The 20,000-nt window shown below is 47.4% G+C and overlaps 1 protein-coding gene across 1 annotated transcript in view; it reads right to left on the reverse strand.

Moving 5' to 3' along the window:
• Positions 1-20,000, reverse strand: part of LOC121561185 (regulator of G-protein signaling 11-like) — a gene marked incomplete at its 3' end in the record, with an annotated part of 77,655 nt that overhangs the window by 11,091 nt on the left and 46,564 nt on the right. Inside the window, exons 6-8 of the mRNA XM_045218677.1 lie at positions 12,065-12,123; positions 11,647-11,723; positions 11,016-11,097 (exon numbers count right to left, since the gene is read on the reverse strand). Of these exons, the coding sequence (XP_045074612.1) occupies positions 11,016-11,097; positions 11,647-11,723; positions 12,065-12,123 (218 nt within the window). The remainder of the gene's footprint in view (positions 1-11,015; positions 11,098-11,646; positions 11,724-12,064; positions 12,124-20,000) is intronic.

The following is a 20,000-nucleotide window of genomic DNA, read 5'->3' on the forward strand; positions in this document are numbered from 1 at the left end:
CCACTCCTCCTCTTTAATTCAGGAGAATGAAGGAACAGAAGAGAGAGTGCACCCTCCCCTCCTCTCTCTCTCCTCCCCTCCACTGTCTCTCCTCCTCTCACCTCTCTCTCTCCTCCCCTCCACCTTACTGTCCCCTCCTCTCTCTCTCCTCCCCTCCTCTCTCTCCTCCCCTCCTCTCTCTCTCCTCCCCACTGTCTCCCCTCCCCTCCACTGTCTCTCCTCCTCTCACCTCTCTCTCTCCTCCCCTCCACTGTCTCTCCTCCTCTCACCTCTCTCTCCTCCCCTCCACTGTCTCCCCTCCCCTCCTCTCTCTCTCCTCCCCTCCTCTCTCTCTCCTCCCCTCCACTGTCTCTCCTCCCCTCCTCTCTCTCTCCTCCCCTCCTCTCTCTCTCCTCCCCTCCTCTCTCTCTCCTCCCCTCCACTGTCTCCCCTCCCTCCACTGTCTCTCCTCCCCTCACCTCTCTCTCTCCTCCCCTCCACTGTCTCTCCTCCTCTCACCTCTCTCTCCTCCCCTCCACTGTCTCTCCTCCCCTCCACTGTCTCTCCTCCCCTCCACTGTCTCTCCTCCCCTCCACTCTCTCTCTCCTCCCCTCCTCGCTCTCCTCCCCTCACCTCTCTCTCTCCTCCCCACCTCTCTCTCTCCTCCTCTCACCTCTCTCTCCTCCCCTCCACTGTCTCTCCTCCCCTCCACTGTCTCTCCTCCCCTCCACTGTCTCCCCTCCCCTCCACTGTCTCTCCTCCCCTCCTCTCTCTCTCCTCCCCTCCACTGTCTCTCCTCCTCTCACCTCTCTCTCTCCTCCCCTCCACTGTCTCTCCTCCCCTCCTCTCTCTCTCCTCCCTCCACTCTCTCTCCTCCCTCTCATCTCTCTCTCCTCCCCTCCTCTCTCTCTCCTCCCCTCCCTCTCTCTCTCCTCCCCTCCTCTCTCTCTCCTCCTCTCACCTCTCTCTCTCCTCCCCTCCACTCTCTCCTCCCCTCCTCTCTCTCTCCTCCCCTCCACTGTCTCTCCTCCTCTCACCTCTCTCTCTCCTCCCCCTCACTGTCTCTCCTCCTCTCCCTCTCACTTCTCTCTCTCCTCCCCTCCACTGTCTCTCCTCCCCTCACCTCTCTCTCTCCTCCCCTCCACTGTCTCTCCTCCTCTCATCTCGCTCTCCTCCCCTCCACTGTCTCTCCTCCCCTCCTCTCTCTCTCCTCCCCTCCACTGTCTCTCCTCCTCTCATCTCGCTCTCCTCCCCTCCTCTCTCTCTCCTCCCCTCACCTCTCTCTCTCCTCCCCTCCACTCTCTCTCCTCCTCTCACCTCTCTCTCTCCTCCCCTCCACTCTCTCCTCCCCTCCTCTCTCTCTCCTCCCCTCCACTGTCTCTCCTCCTCTCACCTCTCTCTCTCCTCCCCTCCACTGTCTCTCCTCCTCTCCCTCTCACCTCTCTCTCTCCTCCCCTCCACTGTCTCTCCTCCTCTCCCTCTCACTTCTCTCTCTCCTCCCCTCCACTGTCTCTCCTCCTCTCACCTCTCTCTCTCCTCCTCTCACCTCTCTCTCTCCTCCCCTCCACTGTCTCTCCTCCCCTCCACTGTCTCTCCTCCCCTCCACTGTCTCTCCTCCTCTCACCTCTCTCTCTCCTCTTCCCCTCACCTCTCTCTCCTCCCCTCACCTCTCTCTCTCCTCCTCTCACCTCTCTCTCCTCCCCTCCACTGTCTCTCCTCCCCTCCACTGTCTCTCCTCCCCTCCACTGTCTCTCCTCCTCTCACCTCTCTCTCTCCTCCCCTCCTCTCTCTCTCCTCCCCTCACCTCTCTCTCTCCTCCCCACCTCTCTCTCTCCTCCTCTCACCTCTCTCTCCTCCCCTCCACTGTCTCTCCTCCCCTCCTCTCTCTCTCCTCCCCTCCACTGTCTCTCCTCCTCTCATCTCGCTCTCCTCCCCTCCTCTCTCTCTCCTCCCCTCACCTCTCTCTCTCCTCCCCTCCACTCTCTCTCCTCCTCTCACTCTCTCTCTCTCCTCCCCTCCCTCTCTCTCCTCCCTCCTCTCTCTCCTCCTCCCCTCCACTGTCTCTCCTCCCTCACCTCTCTCTCTCCTCCCTCCACTGTCTCTCCTCCCTCCCTCTCTCTCTCCTCCCCTCCCTGTCTCTCCTCCTCTCTCTCTCTCTCCTCCCCTCTCTCTCTCTCCCTCCACTGTCTCTCCTCCCTCCTCTCTCTCTCCTCCCTCCACTGTCTCTCCTCCCTCCACTGTCTCTCCTCCCCTCCTCTCTCTCTCCTCCCCTCCACTGTCTCTCCTCCCCTCCACTGTCTCTCCTCCCTCACCTCTCTCTCTCCTCCCCTCCACTGTCTCTCCTCCCCTCCACTGTCTCTCCTCCCTCCACTGTCTCTCCTCCCCTCCTCTCTCTCCTCCCCTCCACTGTCTCTCCTCCCCTCCACTGTCTCTCCTCCTCTCACCTCTCTCTCTCCTCCCCTCCACTGTATCTCCTCCCCTCCACTGTCTCTCCTCCCCTCACCTCTCTCTCTCCTCCCCTCCACTCTCTCCTCCTCTCACCTCTCTCTCTCCTCCCCTCCACTGTCTCTCCTCCCCTCCACTGTCTCTCCTCCCCTCCACTGTCTCTCCTCCCCTCCACTGTCTCTCCTCCTCTCACCTCTCTCTCTCCTCCCCTCCACTGTCTCTCCTCCTCTCACCTCTCTCTCTCCTCCCCTCCTCTCTCTCTCCTCCCCTCCACTGTCTCTCCTCCCCTCCTCTCTCTCTCCTCCCCTCCACTGTCTCACCTCCTCTCACCTCTCTCTCTCCTCCCCTCCACTGTCTCTCCTCCCCTCACCTCTCTCTCTCCTCCCCTCCACTGTATCTCCTCCTCTCACCTCTCTCTCTCCTCCCCTCCACTGTATCTCCTCCCCTCACCTCTCTCTCTCCTCCTCTCCACTGTCTCTCCTCCCCTCCACTGTCTCTCCTCCCCTCCTCTCTCTCTCCTCCCCCTCCACTGTCTCTCCTCCCCTCACCTCTCTCCCCTCCCATCCTCTCTCTCTCCTCCCCTCACCTCTCTCTCTCCTCCCCTCCACTGTCTCTCCTCCCCTCCACTCTCTCTCCTCCCCTCACCTCTCTCTCTCCTCCCCTCCACTCTCTCCTCCTCTCACCTCTCTCTCTCCTCCCCTCCTCTCTCTCTCCTCCCCTCCTCTCTCTCTCCTCCCCTCCACTGTCTCTCCTCCCCTCCACTGTCTCTCCTCCTCTCACCTCTCTCTCTCCTCCCCTCCACTGTCTCTCCTCCCCTCACCTCTCTCTCTCCTCCCCTCCACTGTCTCTCCTCCCTCACCTCTCTCCCCTCCCTTCCTCTCTCTCTCCTCCCCTCACCTCTCTCTCTCCTCCCCTCCACTGTCTATCCTCCCCTCCCCTCCACTCTCTCTCCTCCCCTCACCTCTCTCTCTCCTCCCCTCCACTGTCTCTCCTCCCTTCACCTCTCTCTCTCCTCCCCTTCACTGTATCTCCTCCTCTCACCTCTCTCTCTCCTCCCCTCACCTCTCTCTCTCCTCCCCTCCACTGTCTCTCCCCATCTCACCTCTCTATCTCCTCCCCTCCTCTCTCTCTCCTCCCCTCCACTGTCTCTCCTCCCCTCCTCTCTCTCTCCTCCCCTCCACTGTCTCTCCTCCTCTCACCTCTCTCTCTCCTCCCCTCCACTGTCTCTCCTCCCCTCCACTGTCTCTCCTCCTCTCACCTCTCTCTCTCCTCCCCTCCACTGTCTCTCCTCCCCTCCTCTCTCTCTCCTCCCCTCCACTGTCTCTCCTCCCCTCACCTCTCTCTCCTCCCCTCAACTGTCTCTCCTCCTCTCCTCCCCTCACCTCTCTCTCTCCTCCCCTCCACTGTCTCTCCTCCTCTCTCCTCCTCTCCCTCTCGCCCTCTCTCCTCCCCTCCCCTCCTCTCTCTCCTCCTCTCACCTCTCTCTCACCTCTCTTTCTCCTCCCCCCTCTCCTCCCCCCTCCCTCTCTACCCTTATATCTATTTTCCATCTGAAGCTTTTAACAGATTACATCTTAATATTTTGTGTCTGAGACAGTAAAACTGGACTGGGTTAGACTGATCTGGTCTGGGTCTGGGTTAGACTGATCTGGTCTGGGTCTGTTAGACTGATCTGGTCTGGGTCTGGGTTAGACTGATCTGGTCTGGGTCTAGGTTAGACCGATCTGGTCTGGGTCTGGGTTAGATTGATCTGGTCTGGGTTAGATTGATCTGGTCTGGGTTAGACTGATCTGGACTGGGTCTGGGTTAGACTAATCTGGTCTGGGTTAGACTAATCTGGTCTGGGTCTGGGTTAGATTGATCTGGTCTGGGTTAGATTGATCTGGTCTGGGTTAGACCGATCTGGTCTGGGTCTGGATTAGACTGATCTGGTCTGGGTCTGTTAGACTGATCTGGACTGGGTCTGGGTTAGACTGATCTGGTCTGGGTCTGTTAGACTGATCTGGTCTGGGTCTGGGTTAGATTGATCTGGTCTGGGTTAGATTGATCTGGTCTGGGTTAGACTGATCTGGACTGGGTCTGGGTTAGACTAATCTGGTCTGGGTTAGACTAATCTGGTCTGGGTCTGGGTTAGATTGATCTGGTCTGGGTTAGATTGATCTGGTCTGGGTTAGACTGATCTGGTCTGGGTCTGGGTTAGACTGATCTGGTCTGGGTAATATTAGTAGTTGTAGTATAGTAGTAGTTGTAGTATAGTAGGCTAGTAGTAATATTAGTAGTTGTAGTATAGTAGGCTAGTAGTAATATTAGTAGTTGTAGTATAGTAGGCTAGTAGTAATATTAGTAGTTGTAGTATAGTAGGCTAGTGGTAGTATAGTAGGCTAGTAGTAATATTAGTAGTTGTAGTATAGTAGGCTAGTAGTAATATTAGTAGTAGTAGTATAGTAGGCTAGTAGTAATATTAGTAGTAGTATAGTAGGCTAGTAGTAATATTAGTAGTAGTAGTATAGTAGGCTAGTAGTAGTATAGTAGTAGTATAGTAGGCTAGTAGTAATATTAGTAGTTTGTAGGCTAGTAGTAGTATAGTAGGCTAGTAGTAATAGTAGTAGTTGTAGTAGTATAGTAGGCTAGTAGTAATATTAGTAGTAGTAGTATAGTAGGCTAGTAGTAATATTAGTAGTAGTAGTATAGTAGGCTAGTAGTAATATTAGTAGTTGTAGTATAGTAGGCTAGTAGTAATATTAGTAGTTGTAGTATAGTAGGCTAGTAGTAATATTAGTAGTTGTAGTATAGTAGGCTAGTAGTAATATTAGTAGTTGTAGTATAGTAGGCTAGTAGTAATTTAGTAGTTGGTATAGTAGGCTAGTAGTAATATTAGTAGTTGTAGTATAGTAGGCTAGTAGTAATAGTAGTAGTTGTGGTAGTATAGTAGGCTAGTAGTAATATTAGTAGTAGTAGTATAGTAGGCTAGTAGTAATATGTAGTAGTGTAGTAGGCTAGTAGTAATATTAGTTGTAGTAGTAGGCTAGTAGTACTATTAGTAGTTGTAGTATAGTAGGCTAGTAGTAATATTAGTAGTTGTAGTATAGTAGGCTAGTAGTAATATTAGTAGTAGTAGTATAGTAGGCTAGTAGTAATATTAGTAGTTGTAGTATAGTAGGCTAGTAGTAATATTAGTAGTTGTAGTATAGTAGGCTAGTAGTAATATTAGTAGTTGTAGTATAGTAGGCTAGTAGTAATATTAGTAGTTGTAGTATAGTAGGCTAGTAGTACTATTAGTAGTTGTAGTATAGTAGGCTAGTAGTAATATTAGTAGTTGTAGTATAGTAGGCTAGTAGTAATATTAGTAGTTGTAGTATAGTAGGCTAGTAGTAATATTAGCAGTTGTAGTATAGTAGGCTAGTAGTAATATTAGTAGTAGTAGTATAGTAGGCTAGTAGTAATATTAGTAGTAGTATAGTAGGCTAGTAGTAATATTAGTAGTAGTAGTATAGTAGGCTAGTAGTAATATTAGTAGTAGTAGTATAGTAGGCTAGTAGTAATATTAGTAGTAGTAGTATAGTAGGCTAGTAGTAGTATAGTAGTAGTATAGTAGGCTAGTAGTAATATTAGTAGTTGTAGTATAGTAGGCTAGTAGTAATATTAGTAGTAGTAGTATAGTAGGCTAGTAGTAGTATAGTAGTAGTATAGTAGGCTAATAGTAATATTAGTAGTTGTAGTATAGTAGGCTAGTAGTAATATTAGTAGTAGTAGTATAGTAGGCTAGTAGTAATATTAGTAGTAGTATAGTAGGCTAGTAGTAATATTAGTAGTAGTAGTATAGTAGGCTAGTAGTAGTATAGTAGTAGTATAGTAGGCTAGTAGTAATATTAGTAGTTATAGTATAGTAGGCTAGTAGTAGTATAGTAGGCTAGTAGTAATAGTAGTAGTTGTAGTAGTATAGTAGGCTAGTAGTAATATTAGTAGTTGTAGTATAGTAGGTTAGTAGTAATATTAGTAGTAGTAGTATAGTAGGTTAGTAGTAATATTAGTAGTTGTAGTATAGTAGGCTAGTAGTAGTATAGTAGTAGTATAGTAGGCTAGTAGTAATATTAGTAGTTGTAGTAGTATAGTAGGCTAGTAGTAATATTAGTAGTAGTAGTATAGTAGGCTAGTAGTAGTATAGTAGTAATATTAGTAGTTGTAGTATAGTAGGCTAGTAGTAATATTAGTAGTTGTAGTATAGTAGGCTAGTAGTAGTATAGTAGTAGTAGAGTAGGATAGTAGTAGTATAGTAGTAATATTAGTAGTTGTAGTAGTATAGTAGGCTAGTAGTAATATTAGTAGTTGTAGTATAGTAGGCTAGTAGTAGTATAGTAGTAATATTAGTAGTTGTAGTATAGTAGGCTAGTAGTAATATTAGTAGTTGTAGTATAGTAGGCTAGTAGTAGTATAGTAGTAGTATAGTAGGCTAGTAGTAGTATAGTAGTAATATTAGTAGTTGTAGTAGTATAGTAGGCTAGTAGTAATATTAGTAGTTGTAGTATAGTAGGCTAGTAGTAGTATAGTAGTAGTATAGTAGGCTAGTAGTAATATTAGTAGTTGTAGTATAGTAGGCTAGTAGTAGTATTAGTAGTTGTAGTATAGTATAGTATAGTAAAAAAAAAAATTCTTCAAAATGATCATCACAGCGAGGTGTTTTAAAAGAACGATAGTGCTACGGTTTTGATCGCAATTTCATTGATGTCAGAGTGTTTAGATTGACAATAGAGGAGTGTGGTGTGTGGTGTTGGTGTGAGTGTGAGTGTGTGTGTGTCTCTGATGTGTTTTCTCTAGCAGGAGGTAAGCTTGGCTTCTCATATGGTGTTGAGTAAAGCTTAAACCATGTATTTAGATCGTAGGTAGGTCGTTTATTTAGGTAGTTATTTAGGTAGTTATTGTAGGTTTCCGTAGGCAATTATTGTAGGTAAGTATTGTTTACTTATTGTTTAAGTATTGTTACGGCGGAGCCCGGCGAAGCACGAGGCTAGCTAGCTAGCGGGTAGCTACTGGTAACGTTTATTGGTAATTATCTGTTTAGTGCAATGGTGGAGAGTGGTTTCCAATGTTAATGTGCTAGCTAATGTGCTAGCTAGCCAACGTTTAATTTTTTGCTGCGTTATGAAAGGAACTAGACACGGACATGAATTATCTGTTTAGTGTGTTAACACACTCTTGGTATGCTAGCTAGCTAGCGGGTAGCTACTGGTAACGTTTATTGGTAATTATCTGTTTAGTGCAACGGTGGAGAGTTGTTTCCAATGTTAATGTGCTAGCTAGCCAACGTTTAATTTTTTGCTGCGTTACGAAAGGAACTAGACACGGACATGAATTATCTGTTTAGTGTGTTAACACACTCTTGGTAGTTTGTTGTAACCAAGTATTGGTGCTAAACTGTGTGTTATTGGATGCTAGCATGCTAGTTAGCTATGGCGTCATAGCTAGGCATCGTGGGCTGTTGTGGGTAGTTACTGTGGGTTGGCATTGTTTTTCGGCGGTGCCGGGGGTAGCACGAAGCTAGCTAGCTAGCCGTTCTTCAAACAAGGTCAACACAGTGGCCATTGCTAGCTAGCCAACAGACACGGACACGAATTATCTGCTTAGTGTGTTAACACACTATTGGTGGTTTGTTGTGACCAAGTGTTGGTGCTAAACTGTGTGTTTTTGGATGCTAGCATGCTAGTTAGCTATGGTGTCATAGTTAGCTAGCTGAATAAAGTGGGTTGAGTCTATTCCTTTAAACATTGAACCGCTGTGGTTCACAACAATTCTGATTTCTAAAGGTGGAAGTTGGTAGAGTTTTTGTTCGGGTGGTTCAGTGAAACAATTATAGTTTCTGAGGTAGAAGTTTTTGGTGAGGGAGGCCCTGCTCTCTACTCTCCCAGATGTTTAGTTCATTTCATTCCGATCTCCTCTGCATTATTGTAGCCATTTGCTACAGCCTGTCAACTATGCCTCTGCCTATCCCTGTTCTCTCCTCTCTGCACAGGCTACACAAACGCCCCACACCGCGTGGCTGCTGCCTCTCTAACCTGGTGGTCCCTGCACGCACCCCACACCTGGAGTTCCAGGTCTCAGGCAGCCTCTGGAACTGCCGTTCTGCTGCCAACAAAGCTGACTTCATCCCAGCCTATGCTAATCTCCAGTCCCTCGACTTCCTGGCGCTGACGGAAACATGGATTACCACTGAAAACACTGCTACTCCTACTGCTCTCTCCTCGTCTGACCATGTGTTCTCGCATACCCCGAGAGCATCTGGTCAGAGGGGTGGTGGCACAGGAATCCTCATCTCTCCCAAGTGGACATTCTCAATTTTTCCCCTAACCCATCTGTCTATCTCCTCATTTGAATTCCATGCTGTCACAGTCACTAGCCCATTTAAGCTTAATATCCTTGTCATCTATCGCCCTCCAGGTTCCCTTGGAGAGTTCATCAACGAGCTTGACGCCTTGATAAGTTCCTTTCCTGAGGATGGCTCACCCCTCACAGTTTTGGGGGATTTCAACCTCCCTATGTCCACATTTGACTCATTTCTCTCTGCCTCCTTCTTTCCACTCCTCTCCTCTTTTGACCTCACCCTCTCACCGTCCCCCTACTCACAAGGCAGGCAATACGCTTGACCTCATCTTTACTAGATGCTGCTCTTCTACTAATCTCACTGCAACTCCCCTCCATGTCTCCGACCACTACTTTGTTTCCTTTTCTCTCTCGCTCTCCTCCCACACTACTCACTCTGCCCCTACACAGATGGTAATGCGCCGCCGCAACCTTCGCTCTCTCTCTCCCACTACTCTCTCCTCTTCCATCCTATCATCTCTTCCCTCTGCTCAATCCTTCTCCCTCGAATCTCCTGATTCTGCCTCCTCAACCCTCCTCTCCTCCCTTTCTGCATCCTTTGACTCTCTGTGTCCCCTATCCTCCCGGCCGGCTCGGTCCTCCCCTCCAGCTCCGTGGCTTGATGACTCATTGCGAGCTCACAGAACAGAGCTCCGGGCAGCGGAGCGGAAATGGAAGAAAACTAAACTCCCTGCCGACCTGGCATCTTTTCACTCCCTCCTCTCTACATTTTCTTCATCTGTTTCTGCTGCTAAGGCCACTTTCTACCACTCTAAATTCCAAGCATCTGCCTCTAACCCTAGGAAGCTCTTTGCCACATTTTCCTCCCTGCTGAATCCTCCAACCCCCTCTCTCTCTGTGGATGACTTCGTCAACCACTTTGAAAAGAAGGTTGACGACATTCGATCCTCGTTTGTTAAGTCTAATGACACTGCTGGTCCTACTCACACTGCCCTACCCTATGCTTTGACTTCTTTCTCCCCTCTCTCTCCAGATAAAATCCTGCGACTTGTGACTGCAGGCCGCCCAACAACCTGCCCGCTTGACCCCATCCCCTCCTCTCTTCTCCAGACCATCTCCGGTGACCTTCTCCCCTACCTCACCTCGCTGATCAACTCATCCTTGACCGCTGGCCATGTCCCTTCCGTCTTCAAGAGAGCGAGAGTTGCTCCCCTTCTCAAAAAACCAACACTCGACCCCACTGATGTCAACAACTACAGACCAGTATCCCTTCTTTCTTTTCTTTCCAAAACTATTGAGCGTGCCGTCTTTAGCCAACTCTCTTGCTATCTCTCTCAGAATGACCTTCTTGATCCAAACCAGTCAGGTTTCAGGACTGGTCATTCAACTGAGACTGCTCTTCTCTGTGTCACGGAGGCTCTCCGCACTGCTAAAGCTAACTCTCTCTCCTCTGCTCTTGTCCTTCTAGACCTGTCTGCTGCCTTTGATACTGTGAACCATCAGATCCTCCTCTCCACCCTCTCCGAGCTGGGCATCTCCGGCGCGGCTCACTCCTGGATTGCGTCCTACCTGACCGGTCGCTCCTACCAAGTGGCGTGGCGAGAAGCTGTCTCCGCACCACGTGCTCTCACCACTGGTGTCCCCCAGGGCTCAGTTCTAGGCCCTCTCCTTTTCTCCCTATACACCAAGTCACTTGGCTCTGTCATATCCTCACATGGCCTCTCCCTATTATTGCTACGCTGACGATACACAACTAATCTTCTCCTTTCCCCCTTCTGATAACCAGGTGGCGAATCGCATCTCTGCATGTCTGGCAGACATATCAGTATGGATGACGGATCACCACCTCAAGCTGAACCCTGGCAAGACGGAGCTGCTCTTCCTCCCGGGAAGGACTGCCCGTTCCATGATCTCGCCATCACGGTTGACAACTCCGCTGTGTCCTCCTCCCAGAGTGCGAAGAGCCTAGGCGTGACCCTGGACAACACCCTGTCGTTCTCCGCCAACATCAAGGCGGTGACCCGCTCCTGCAGGTTCATGCTCTACAACATCCGGAGAGTACGACCCTGCCTTACACAGGAAGCGGCACAGGTCCTAATCCAGGCACTTGTCATCTCCCGTCTGGACTACTGCAACTCGCTGTTGGCTGGCCTCCCTGCCTGTGCCATTAACCCTAATTGCTCCTGTAAGTCGCTCTGGATAAGAGCGTCTGCTAAATGACTAAAATGTAAATGTAAATGTATAGTAGGCTAGTAGTAGTATAGTTGTATATTTACACATGGTTTGTTGATCAGCCAGTAGGCTTGTTCCTGACACTCCAGAACAATACGGTCAGACTTCTTTCTCTGCTTAGAGGCTCTGCACACACACACACACACACACACACACACACACACACACACACACACACACACACACACACACACACACACACACACACACACACACACACAGAGACACAAACAAACACAGACATATAGCACAGGGTTTAGAGAGGTGAGTGTGATATGTGTGTATGTTTGTGTGTGTATGTGTGTGTGTAAGTGTGCATGTGTGTGTGTGTGTGGAATGTGTATGTGTGTATGTGTGTGTATGTATGTGTGTGTATGTTTGTGTATGTGTGTGTATGTGTGTGTGTGTCTGTGTGTGTGTGTGTGTGTGTGTGTATGTGGTGTACGTGTGTATGTGTGAATGTGTGTCTATATGTATATGTGTGTGTGTGTGTGTGTGTGTGTGTGTGTGTAGTTACCTGAGCTGTTCCCTAGCCTGCATCACTACAAAGTCCCAGGTGTGGTTAATCCTCTATGTATATGTGTGTGTGTAGTTACCTGAGCTGTTCCCTAGCCTGCATCACTACAAAGTCCCAGGTGTGGTTAATCCTCTATGTATATGTGTGTGTGTAGTTACCTGAGCTGTTCCCTAGCCTGCATCACTACAAAGTCCCAGGTGTGGTTAATCCTCTTGTGCAGGATGCTGTAGTTCTCCTGAAGAGGACAGGAGGAGGAAGAGAGGAGGGTTAGTGATCCTACTGATGGAGAGACAGATAGTGGAGATATTAACGGTTTACTAAAGGGTTAGTAAAGGGTTAGTAAAGGGTTACTATAGGGTTAGTAAAGGGTTAGTAAAGGGTTAGTAAAGGTTTAGTAAAGGGTTAGTAAAGGGTTACTAAAGGGTTAGTAAAGGTTTCCTAAAGGGTTAGTAAAGGGTTAGTAAAGGGTTAGTAAAGGTTTACTAAAGGGTTAGTAAAGGGTTAGTAAATGTTTACTAAAGGGTTAGGAAAGGGTTAGTAAAGGTTTGGTTAGTAGGTTAGGGTTAGAATAGTCACCTTCTCATAGTCCACCAACTCTCCCTGTTTCCTGATGTTCTTCTTCGCCAGATAGATCGCTGGACAGACAGAGACAAGATGACAACGGGTTTAGACCATATAAACTATAGTCAAATAAATGACAGAAGTCACAACATACCCTCAATGCCTAACCTTTAACCCTCAACTCTTAACCCTTAACCTTTAACCCTCAACTCTTAACCATTAACCTTTAACCCTCAACTCTTAACCCTTAACCCCTCAACCCTCAACTCTTAACCCTTAACCTTTAACCCTCAACTCTTAACCCTTAACCTTTAACCCTCAACTCTTAACACTTAACCTTTAACCCTCAACTCTTAACCCTTAACCCCTCAACCCTCAACTCTTAACCCTTAACCTTTAACCCTCAACTCTTAACCCTTAACCCCTCATCCCTCAACTCTTAACCCTTAACCTTTAACCCTCAACTCTTAACCCTTAACCTTTAACCCTCAACTCTTAACCCTTAACCCCTCAACCCTCAACTCTTAACCCTTAACCTTTAACCCTCAACCCTCAACCCTCAACTCTTAACCCTTAACCCCTCAACCCTCAACTCTTAACCCTTAATCCCTCAACCCTCAACTCTTAACCCTTAACCTTTAACCCTCAACTCTTAACCCTTAACCTTTAACCCTCAACTCTTAACCCTTAACCTTTAACCCTCAACTCTTAACCCTTAACCTTTAACCCTCAACTCTTAACTCTTAACCCCTCAACCCTCAACTCTTAACCCTTAACCCCTCAACCCTCAACTCTTAACCCTTAACCTTTAACCCTCAACTCTTAACCCTTAACCTTTAACCCTCAACTCTTAACCCTTAACCTTTAACCCTCAACTCTTAACCCTCAACCTTTAACCCTCAACTCTTAACCCTTAACCCCTCAACCCTCAACTCTTAACCCTTAACCTTTAACCCTCAACTCTTAACCCTTAACCTTTAGCCCTCAACTCTTAACCCTCAACCTTTAACCCTCAACTCTTAACCCTTAACCCATCAACCCTCAACTCTTAACCCTTAACCCCTCAACCCTCAACTCTTAACCCTTAACCCCTCAACCCTCAACCCTCAACTCTTAACCCTTAACCCCTCAACCCTCAACTCTTAACCCTTAACCCCTCAACCCTCAACTCTTAACCCTTAACCTTTAACCCTCAACTCGTAACCCTTAACCCCTCAACCCTCAACTCTTAACCCTTAACCCCTCAACCCTCAACTCTTAACCCTCAACCTTTAACCCTCAACTCTTAACCCTTAACCTTTAACCCTCAACTCTTAACCCTTAACCTTTAACCCTCAACTCTTAACCCTTAACCCATCAAACCTCAACTCTTAACCCTTAACCTTTAACCCTCAACTCTTAACCCTTAACCCCTCAACCCTCAACTCTTACCCCTTAACCTTTAACCCTCAACTCTTAACCCTTAAACCCTCAACCCTCAACTCTTAACCCTTAACCTTTAACCCTCAACTCTTAACCCTTAACCCCTAAACCCTCAACTCTTAACCCTTAACCTTTAACCCTCAACTCTTAACCCTTAACCCCTCAACCCTCAACTCTTAACCCTTAACCTTTAACCCTCAACTCGTAACCCTTAACCTTTAACCCTCAATGCCTAACCTTTAACCCTCAACTCTTAACCCTTAACCTTTAACCCTCAACTCTTAACCCTTAACCTTTAACCCTCAACTCTTAACACTTAACCTTTAACCCTCAACTCTTAACCCTTAACCCCTCAACCCTTAACCCTTAACCTTTAACCCTCAACTCTTAACCCTTAACCTTTAACCCTCAACTCTTAACCCTTAACCCCTCAACCCTCAACTCTTAACCCTTAACCCCTCAACCCTCAACTCTTAACCCTTAACCTTTAACCCTCAAACCTCAACCCTCAACTCTTAACCCTTAACCCCTCAACCCTCAACTCTTAACCCTTAATCCCTCAACCCTCAACTCTTAACCCTTAACCTTTAACCCTCAACTCTTAACCCTTAACCTTTAACCCTCAACTCTTAACCCTTAACCTTTAACCCTCAACTCTTAACCCTTAACCTTTAACCCTCAACTCTTAACCCTTAACCTTTAACCCTCAACTCTTAACCCTTAACCCCTCAACCCTCAACTCTTAACCCTTAACCCCTCAACCCTCAACTCTTAACCCTTAACCTTTAACCCTCAACTCTTAACCCTTAACCTTTAACCCTCAACTCTTGACCCTTAACCTTTAACCCTCAACTCTTAACCCTTAACCTTTAACCCTCAACTCTTAACCCTCAACCTTTAACCCTCAACTCTTAACCCTAAACCCCTCAACCCTCAACTCTTAACCCTTAACCTTTAACCCTCAACTCTTAACCCTTAACCTTTAACCCTCAACTCTTAACCCTCAACCTTTAACCCTCAACTCTTAACCCTTAACCCCTCAACCCTCAACTCTTAGCCCTTAACCCCTCAACCCTCAACTCTTAACCCTTAACCTTTAACCCTCAAACCTCAACCCTCAACTCTTAACCCTTAACCCCTCAACCCTCAACTCTTAACCCTTAATCCCTCAACCCTCAACTCTTAACCCTTAACCTTTAACCCTCAACTCTTAACCCTTAACCTTTAACCCTCAACTCTTAACCCTTAACCTTTAACCCTCAACTCTTAACCCTTAACCTTTAACCCTCAACTCTTAACCCTTAACCTTTAACCCTCAACTCTTAACCCTTAACCTTTAACCCTCAACTCTTAACCCTTAACCTTTAACCCTCAACTCTTAACCCTCAACCTTTAACCCTCAACTCTTAACCCTAAACCCCTCAACCCTCAACTCTTAACCCTTAACCTTTAACCCTCAACTCTTAACCCTTAACCTTTAACCCTCAACTCTTAACCCTCAACCTTTAACCCTCAACTCTTAACCCTTAACCCCTCAACCCTCAACTCTTAGCCCTTAACCCCTCAACCCTCAACTCTTAACCCTTAACCCCTCAACCCTCAACTCTTAACCCTTAACCCCTCAACCCTCAACTCTTAACCATTAACCCCTCAACCCTCAACTCTTAACCCTTAACCTTTAACCCTCAACTCTTAACCCTTAACCCCTCAACCCTCAACTCTTAACCCTTAACCCCTCAACCCTCAACTCTTAACCCTTAACCCCTCAACCCTCAACTCTTAACCCTTAACCCCTCAACCCTCAACTCTTAACCCTTAACCTTTAACCCTCAACTCTTAACCCTTAACCTTTAACCCTCAACTCTTAACCCTCAACCTTTAACCCTCAACTCTTAACCCTAAACCCCTCAACCCTCAACTCTTAACCCTTAACCTTTAACCCTCAACTCTTAACCCTTAACCTTTAACCCTCAACTCTTAACCCTCAACCTTTAACCCTCAACTCTTAACCCTTAACCCCTCAACCCTCAACTCTTAGCCCTTAACCCCTCAACCCTCAACTCTTAAACCTTAACCTTTAACCCTCAAACCTCAACCCTCAACTCTTAACCCTTAACCCCTCAACCCTCAACTCTTAACCCTTAATCCCTCAACCCTCAACTCTTAACCCTTAACCTTTAACCCTCAACTCTTAACCCTTAACCTTTAACCCTCAACTCTTAACCCTTAACCTTTAACCCTCAACTCTTAACCCTTAACCTTTAACCCTCAACTCTTAACCCTTAACCTTTAACCCTCAACTCTTAACCCTTAACCTTTAACCCTCAACTCTTAACCCTTAACCTTTAACCCTCAACTCTTAACTCTTAACCCCTCAACCCTCAACTCTTAACCCTTAACCCTTAACCTTTAACCCTCAACTCTTAACCCTTAACCTTTAACCCTCAACTCTTAACCCTTAACCTTTAACCCTCAACTCTTAACCCTCAACCTTTAACCCTCAACTCTTAACCCTAAACCCCTCAACCCTCAACTCTTAACCCTTAACCTTTAACCCTCAACTCTTAACCCTTAACCTTTAACCCTCAACTCTTAACCCTCAACCTTTAACCCTCAACTCTTAACCCTTAACCCCTCAACCCTCAACTCTTAGCCCTTAACCCCTCAACCCTCAACTCTTAACCCTTAACCCCTCAACCCTCAACTCTTAACCCTTAACCCCTCAACCCTCAACTCTTAACCATTAACCCCTCAACCCTCAACTCTTAACCCTTAACCTTTAACCCTCAACTCTTAACCCTTAACCCCTCAACCCTCAACTCTTAACCCTTAACCCCTCAACCCTCAACTCTTAACCCTTAACCCCTCAACCCTCAACTCTTAACCCTTAACCCCTCAACCCTCAACTCTTAACTCTTAACCCCTCAACCCTCAACTCTTAACCCTTAACCTTTAACCCTCAACTCTTAACCCTTAACCTTTAACCCTCAACTCTTAACCCTTAACCCATCAAACCTCAACTCTTAACCCTTAACCTTTAACCCTCAATTCTTAACCCTTAACCCCTCAACCCTCATCTCTTAACCCTTAACCTTTAACCCACAACTCTTAACCCTTAACCTTTAACCCTCAACTCTTAATCCTTAACCCCTCAACCCTCAACTCTTAACCCTTAACATTTAACCCTCAACTCATAACCCTTAACTCCAAGACAAAGGAAATGATTGTGGACTACAGGAAAAAAAATTCCCATCGACGGGGCTGTAGTGGAACAGGTTGAGAGCTTCAAGTTCCTTGGTGTCCACATCACCAACAAACTATCATGGTCCAAACACACCAAGACAGTCGTGAAGAGGGCACGACAAAGCCTATTCCCCCTCAGGAGACTGAAAAGATTTGGCATGGGTCCTCAGATCCTCAAAAAGGTATACAGCTGCACCATCGAGACAGACGGAGTCTACATCACGCGGCGATGGCTCCCTCTGCTGGACATGCCAGGTCTCGACGGGCCCTCTGGCCAGGACTAATTAGGGCTGATTGAGGCTGGTGAGTAATCAAGGGGCTGATTGGATGGTATCAGTCAATATGGGGAGGGAGAAACCCTGTGTATTCTGCACCAGGATCAGGGAACTCCTGTTGTATACGGGACTCCACACAGGGAGGTATGACCACTCTGACATGTTACCAAGGTAACCCCATTACCACCACACAGGGAGGTATGACCACTCTGACATGTTACCAAGGTAACCCCATTACCACCAGACAGGAAGGTATGACCACTCTGACATGTTACCAAGGTAACCCCATTACCACCACACAGGAAGGTATGACCACTCTGACATGTTACCAAGGTAACCCCATTACCACCAGACAGGGAGGTATGACCACTCTGACATGTTACCAAGGTAACCCCATTACCACCAGACAGGGAGGTATGACCACTCTGAGATGTTACCAAGGTAACCCCATTACCACCAGACAGGAAGGTATGACCACTCTGGCATGTTACCAAGGTAACCCCATTACCACCAGACAGGGAGGTATGACAACTCTGACATGTTACCAAGGTAACCCCATTACCACCAGACAGGGAGGTATGACCACTCTGACATGTTACCAAGGTAACCCCATTACCACCAGACAGGAAGGTATGACCACTCTGACATGTTACCAAGGTAACCCCATTACCACCAGACAGGAAGGTATGACCACTCTGACATGTTGCCAAGGTAACCCCATTACCACCACACAGGGAGGTATGACCACTCTGACATGTTACCAAGGTAACCCCATTACCACCACACAGGAAGGTATGACCACTCTGACATGTTACCAAGGTAACCCCATTACCACCACACAGGAAGGTATGACCACTCTGACATGTTACCAAGGTAACCCCATTACCACCACACAGGAAGGTATGACTACTTTGACATGTTACCAAGGTAACCCCATTACCACCAGACAGGAAGGTATGACCACTCTGACATGTTACCAAGGTAACCCCATTACCACCAGACAGGAAGGTATGACCACTCTGACATGTTACCAAGGTAACCCCATTACCACCACACAGGGAGGTATGACCACTCTGACATGTTACCAAGGTAACCCCATTACCACCAGACAGGAAGGTATGACCACTCTGACATGTTACCAAGGTAACCCCATTACCACCAGACAGGGAGGTATGACCACTCTGACATGTTACCAAGGTAACCCCATTACCACCACACAGGAAGGTATGACCACTCTGACATGTTACCAAGGTAACCCCATTACCACCAGACAGGAAGGTATGACCACTCTGACATGTTACCAAGGTAACCCCATTACCACCAGACAGGAAGGTATGACCACTCTGACATGTTACCAAGGTAACCCCATTACCACCAGACAGGGAGGTATGACCACTCTGACATGTTACCAAGGTAACCCCATTACCACCACACAGGAAGGTATGACCACTCTGACATGTTACCAAGGTAACCCCATTACCACCAGACAGGAAGGTATGACCACTCTGACATGTTACCAAGGTAACCCCATTACCACCACACAGGGAGGTATGACCACTCTGACATGTTACCAAGGTAACCCCATTACCACCAGACAGGAAGGTATGACCACTCTGACATGTTACCAAGGTAACCCCATTACCACCAGACAGGAAGGTATGACCACTCTGACATGTTACCAAGGTAACCCCATTACAACCAGACAGGAAGGTATGACCACTCTGACATGTTACCAAGGTAACCCCATTACCACCTGACAGGAAGGTATGACCACTCTGACATGTTGCCAAGGTAACCCCATTACCACCACACAGGGAGGTATGACCACTCTGACATGATACCAAGGTAACCCCATTACCACCACACAGGGAGGTATGACCACTCTGACATGTTACCAAGGTAACCCCATTACCACCACACAGGAAGGTATGACCACTCTGACATGTTACCAAGGTAACCCCATTACCACCACACAGGGAGGTATGACCACTCTGACATGTTACCAAGGTAACCCCATTACCACCAGACAGGAAGGTATGACCACTCTGACATGTTACCAAGGTAACCCCATTACCACCAGACAGGAAGGTATGACCACTCTGACATGTTACCAAGGTAACCCCATTACCACCACACAGGAAGGTATGACCACTCTGACATGTTACCAAGGTAACCCCATTACCACCACATAGGAAGGTATGACCACTCTGACATGTTACCAAGGTAACCCCATTACCACCACACAGGGAGGTATGACCACTCTGACATGTTACCAAGGTAACCCCATTACCACCACACAGGAAGGTGTCGTGTATGAAGATTATGACTAGTCTAGAGGGACAAAAAAATTTGTTTATCTTAGTTCAAAAGTAGCCATTTGTGGGGTGACGCCCCAGGGGAGACCGGTGATTGGACCGCAGAGGGAGCAACCCATATTTTCACATTGTTTATAAGTATATGCTGTGGGCATAGGGGGTTAGAGCAGCCATTAGAATTCGAGGACACTGCTCTCCAGACCCTGCAAGTCTGTAACTCATGCTGGAAGCTTGTGATATGAATAAACCTTATGATCCAGGTTCAGTATGAGCGGACTCCTTTGTTTATCAGCAATAATTGCCAGCATTTACTCGATACGACAAAGGTATGACCACTCTGACATGTTGCCAAGGTAACCCCATTACCACCAGACAGGAAGGTATGACCACTCTGACATGTTACCAAGGTAACCCCATTACCACCACACAGGGAGGTATGACCACTCTGACATGTTACCAAGGTAACCCCATTACCACCACACAGGGAGGTATGACCACTCTGACATGTTACCAAGGTAACCCCATTACCACCAGACAGGGAGGTATGACAACTCTGACATGTTACCAAGGTAACCCCATTACCACCAGACAGGGAGGTATGACCACTCTGACATGTTGCCAAGGTAACCCCATTACCACCACACAGGGAGTTATGACCACTCTGACATGTTACCAAGGTAACCCCATTACCACCAG

Source organism: Coregonus clupeaformis, unplaced genomic scaffold, assembly GCF_020615455.1.
Source record: "Coregonus clupeaformis isolate EN_2021a unplaced genomic scaffold, ASM2061545v1 scaf1720, whole genome shotgun sequence".
Taxonomy (NCBI): Eukaryota; Metazoa; Chordata; class Actinopteri; order Salmoniformes; family Salmonidae; genus Coregonus; species Coregonus clupeaformis.